General features: G+C 39.0%; 1 protein-coding gene across 1 annotated transcript; it reads right to left on the bottom strand.

The window, feature by feature from the left end:
- Nucleotides 1-1,440: 1,440 nt before the first annotated feature.
- Nucleotides 1,441-4,125, bottom strand: LOC137808465 (uncharacterized). The gene is made up of 2 exons (XM_068609593.1): nt 2,003-4,125; nt 1,441-1,717 (listed from the first exon to the last, which is right to left on the bottom strand). Exon 1 carries the CDS (start codon nt 4,059-4,061, stop codon nt 2,004-2,006), a length of 2,058 nt encoding a protein of 685 aa, XP_068465694.1. The 5' UTR covers nt 4,062-4,125; the 3' UTR covers nt 1,441-1,717; nt 2,003.
- Between the last annotated feature and the right edge of the window lie 372 nt (nt 4,126-4,497).

Raw genomic sequence — 4,497 nt, 5'->3', positions numbered from 1 at the left:
GTCTTTGTAAATTTAGCCTTTAAATCATTATATTTGTGATAAGTTAGTTTAACTTTACTGGAAATATTTATTATTAGTTAACAAACAAATTCAGAAATTGCGTACTTCTATTCTAAATTGACACAAATGAATACTTTTGAAGACAAATTGCCTACTTACTGTTTAATTTTCTATCATTATTGGTTGAAAGTGAAGAATACACCAGTGGCCAAACTGTGCGTGGTTTGGTAATAGGAGTATGAATTAGTTGTAACTCTGCCTTCAGCATTCCTAAATGTTGGTTTTGAAAGAGTAGTGTACGGTACAGATTGATGCACTGTGACGAGGGTTTTTTCTGTTGTCAGATTGAACAATAGTTTCTATTGTAAAGAATGATAATAGAGGAGAAGAACGATAATTATAATAAAATGATAACCGACATGACGAAAAAGATAGATAGAAAGTAAAAATATCATCATTATTATCAGTATTACAGATGAGAAAAGAAATATAAAACTTTTCAATTTTCTCATGGGATACTGTTGTTAAGACACCAATTCTGGCTTGATGACTTTTTTCTGTATAATTAACGGGCTCTGATTTCACTTGTTTGATATTAAAGTGTATTGCTTCCCTTTGATATCTTAACAGATTTCCTTGTCATAAAATAAACCATGTCACTTTCTTAGCTGTTTTTCCGTATGCCTAAGTAGTGAGCTTCTTAATTGATAATAGCTTCTGTAGTGCACAGCTAGTTCGTTGTCTATTCCTAGAATCTATCCAAGATCATTATGGCCATTCCTTTTGGTGTATTTTGCCCTGATTCCTCGTTGTTTGAAGTACTAGCAACACTTTTTCTAGATGATAGCAATTTATCCATCATGATGAAATAGCCTACATGTGATACTTGTATACAAATAGTATAATATGGCCAGTTGAAATGAATATATATATATATATATATATGCGTGCCAAAAACTATCATATTCTACTATTGGCCCCCATGCCACTAAACTTCAGTGGCGAATATCATCGTGTCAGAGGGTTCATCTGCCCCCAATCATTATTATTTTCTTTAAACTTTCTCTGATGAAATTAAAATTATACAGATTGCTGTGGCTATTGAAGGTTTGGGAAATTATCAACTTCGATTGGTTGCCCTGAAAGCTTTGGAATTAACTACGCATCCGGCCACTGTGTTTTGTTCATCTAAAATCTATATAAGTTCCTTGACAGTTGGAAAATGGAACATCTTTAGAACATGCATGTATCAACCTCAGTGCTTTAATTAGACTAATAGGTCCTTCGTTATGAAAATTAACGTCTAATGGCCATTGTGGAAAACAAAAATTTGCTACTACTACAACCCATTGTAGCTGAATAACTCGGGAAAACAGTTCAGCTGTACATTTTACTTTCCCGTTAGAAAAGAGCAACAGTAGAGTGTTTACAAAGGCACGATTACAAAGTATAACTTTATAACTGTTTTCATTGGTTACAATTTCTATGAGAGGGTCAACTTTTGAGGTTGAAAGGAAAGTTAGAACAAATGGTTTAGGCAAACAATTCTCTTTATAGTTGAAAACAAATCTGAACAATTGGATAAGGCATTTGATTGTATATACACTCACAAGAACAATGGAGATCCGAACACTTCTCTGAAATGGCATGTCAGTGTTGAACACATCGGACATGACACATTTGTACGACACCCGTAAGACACCTATCGATAAAATGTCTAATTCAAAAAATATGTTAGATTTTTTACCATTTTAACATATGATTCTAACATAATTTTTAAAATGAGAAATACATTAATTTTTTAAAATTTCAAATTTATTGTATAAATTTTCATTATGATTATAAAAATACATAACATACTTTTAACCAGCTATAAAAAAATCAAAAACTAAAAAAATCAAAAACATTATATATATAAATCTTTAATGTTACTTTATATAATTCATAATTATATAATATATATATATATATATATACACACACGTGTGTCTCCATGTCCTACCTTAAACATTATACGTTTGTATATGTCCGTGTCCGTAATGTACATAAACTGTCCGTGGTTGTGTTTGTTCTACTACTTCGGTTGAATCTCTAGACTGATATGGCTCCAGCCTACCTTTGGATTCCTGCAACAAAGCCTCGATGGTTTCATCCTGCATCACCTTAGGTGGCCTGGAAGCCCATTCAAGCACTCCAAGAACCTCGGCCTTAGCAAGTTCCTCACTGTCTGGCACATGCAATGCAATGTAGGAGAGCAGAACTAGTGCTGAAATCTGTTCTGTCTGTTCTCCAGAATACACAAGATGGACCAAGTGCTTTGCACCTCCAGCACTTATAATTGCCTTTGAGTGATCAAGGCAGAAGTAGTTTTCCGTGCAGGCAAATTTTGTGAGAGAGATTGCTGCTTCCCTTGACACCTCTGCCCCTCTTTCATCAAGAAGCCGGACCAAGGGACCAATTATCCTTGTCTCCGTTGCCCCGAATGTCCTTGCCAAATTCCCTATAGCCTTTATGCAAGGAATCAGGAGTTTTGTATCTTCCTTCTCAATGATCTTAAGAACTTGATCAACAACTGCCTTGCAAGCGGGAGAGTTGGGTTTGAAAGCTGATCTTCTCAATTCTGCGTCTTTTTCTGCCACTGCCGTTATCTCCTTCACTGCCAAGGCAGAATTGTACTTCACATCTTCAGACCCTTTCTCAAGGAGAATGGCAAAGCACAACAGAGCCCTCGATTCAGTGATACTCCGAGAAATGGCTACGTTGCCCTTGGCGAGCTGCGCGAGGGCTCTTGCTGCCATTGCTTTCATGTAAGCCTTATTCTCAGGGTCCTCCAGTTCCCTTCCCTTCATGTTAATTCCAAAGTAGGTAGAGCTTTGCTGGTGGGACTGATGGCTCTGCTTGCCATTACTATTCCCATTGGCCTTTGGTGGAGCACCCTGTGAGTTCTGAGTCCCTTCATTGTCTTGATTGAACTGTTGCTGCTGCTTGTTGGCAGCATGCATTGCCATGGTACTTGTGACCACTTTAAGCATCTGATTTGTGGACTTATCACCTAAGGGATGCTGCATGCGACTTTGCATAAGCTTGTCCTCATATTCACTCTCCTTTTTCAAAGTATTGCCATTAGAATTATTACTAGCCATCACAACAGCATGGATTGATGTGGGTTTGTTGCTAACAATTGCGTATTTACTATGCTCCTGAACGGTTTCAAAAGCAAGATGACTTACAAGCAAGCGAACGATATTATGCTGAGCGAAAAGATCTTGACATTTCGGGTACTTAGCTGCCAACTCAGACACGGCCCAGGCAACCACAGCTTGAACTTTCATGGGACCTTCTTTCAGAACTTTGGCGAAGACAGAGCACACCCCGGCAAGGATCATAAGCTCCACGCTCTCAGGGTCACGGCCCAGAAGCCCAATAGCCCTGGCGGCGTTCTCTTGACCCTCTTTTTTACCCTCCTTTATCAGCTTCAACAAGGGTCCAACCCCACCTTCCTCGATGATCATCTTCCCACACCGGTCGTTGTCACGTGCCAGCGACACGAGCGAGGCGGCTGCGTCAGATCGGTCGTCAAGAGACCCCGTGTGGAGGGTCGCCACCTGCTCCCAAATGAGGCCCAAAATGGGCTCGTTCGCGGCGATCGGAGGGAGGCCGAGATACTCGTCACCTCGATCCTCCGCCGGAGCCGAAACCCGGAGGAGCCACGACACGTCCCCGATGGAATTCTCGAGCTGGGACGACATCTTGCGAAACGCCGCCGTCGGAATGATGCTGAACACGCGCTTCATGAGGCCGTTGGCGCGGCATTTCAGGACCAAAGACAGGGCCTTGTCGAGCACGAGTTCGGTGTCGTAGATTATACGCCGCGTGGGACGCTCGTACAGGTCGGAGCTGGCACGCGCTGCTTGTCGAAGAAGCCCCGCGAGTTTCTCTGTCTTGGATTTGAGTTCTAAGCACTCTTGCTTGAAAGAGGAACTGGCCTCTTCCGCCGCCTTGGTGACTTGGTCAGCCAATTGGATCGGCTTTGCCAACAGTTGCTTCACTATGTCTGACATGGTTCTCTTCTTTAACGCTCCGATCCAAAACCCCAGTTGCAAAAATATTATCTTACACCATATACCCTATCAAATATTAATTTTTTAATTTTTTAATTTTTTAATTTTAAAAATTATTTTATTATTTTTCATTCCGTTTATATTTTCATTAATGATATTTTTTATTTTTTTATTATAAATATTAATATTTTCTTGGTGTAAAGTGAAACAAGATGTAAAAATATAATTATCTAAAAGAGATACACTTTTCATATCCATTTAATAGTGTTTAAATAATTATGGGTAGTAACTACAAGCAAGCATAATTATGATTAATTTAAATACAAGTGTAAAGGTTGGAGTAAACTCAAATACATTGTTTGTAACATTGAGCTACTATTATTTTTACCTTATTAGGTACCATCTTATCTTCTCATTCAATTTGTTAATTTGTTAA

The sequence above is a fragment of the Phaseolus vulgaris genome, chromosome 3 (genome assembly GCF_000499845.2).
Source record: "Phaseolus vulgaris cultivar G19833 chromosome 3, P. vulgaris v2.0, whole genome shotgun sequence".
NCBI lineage: Eukaryota > Viridiplantae > Streptophyta > Magnoliopsida > Fabales > Fabaceae > Phaseolus > Phaseolus vulgaris.
Note: the sequence above shows the minus strand (reverse complement) of the source record. Positions and strands in the feature narration are given on the sequence as shown.

Bases quoted from the DNA above. Each gene is read 5' to 3' on its own strand.
- LOC137808465 (XM_068609593.1), bottom strand. From the start codon at position 4,061: ATGTCAGACATAGTGAAGCAACTGTTGGCAAAGCCGATCCAATTGGCT.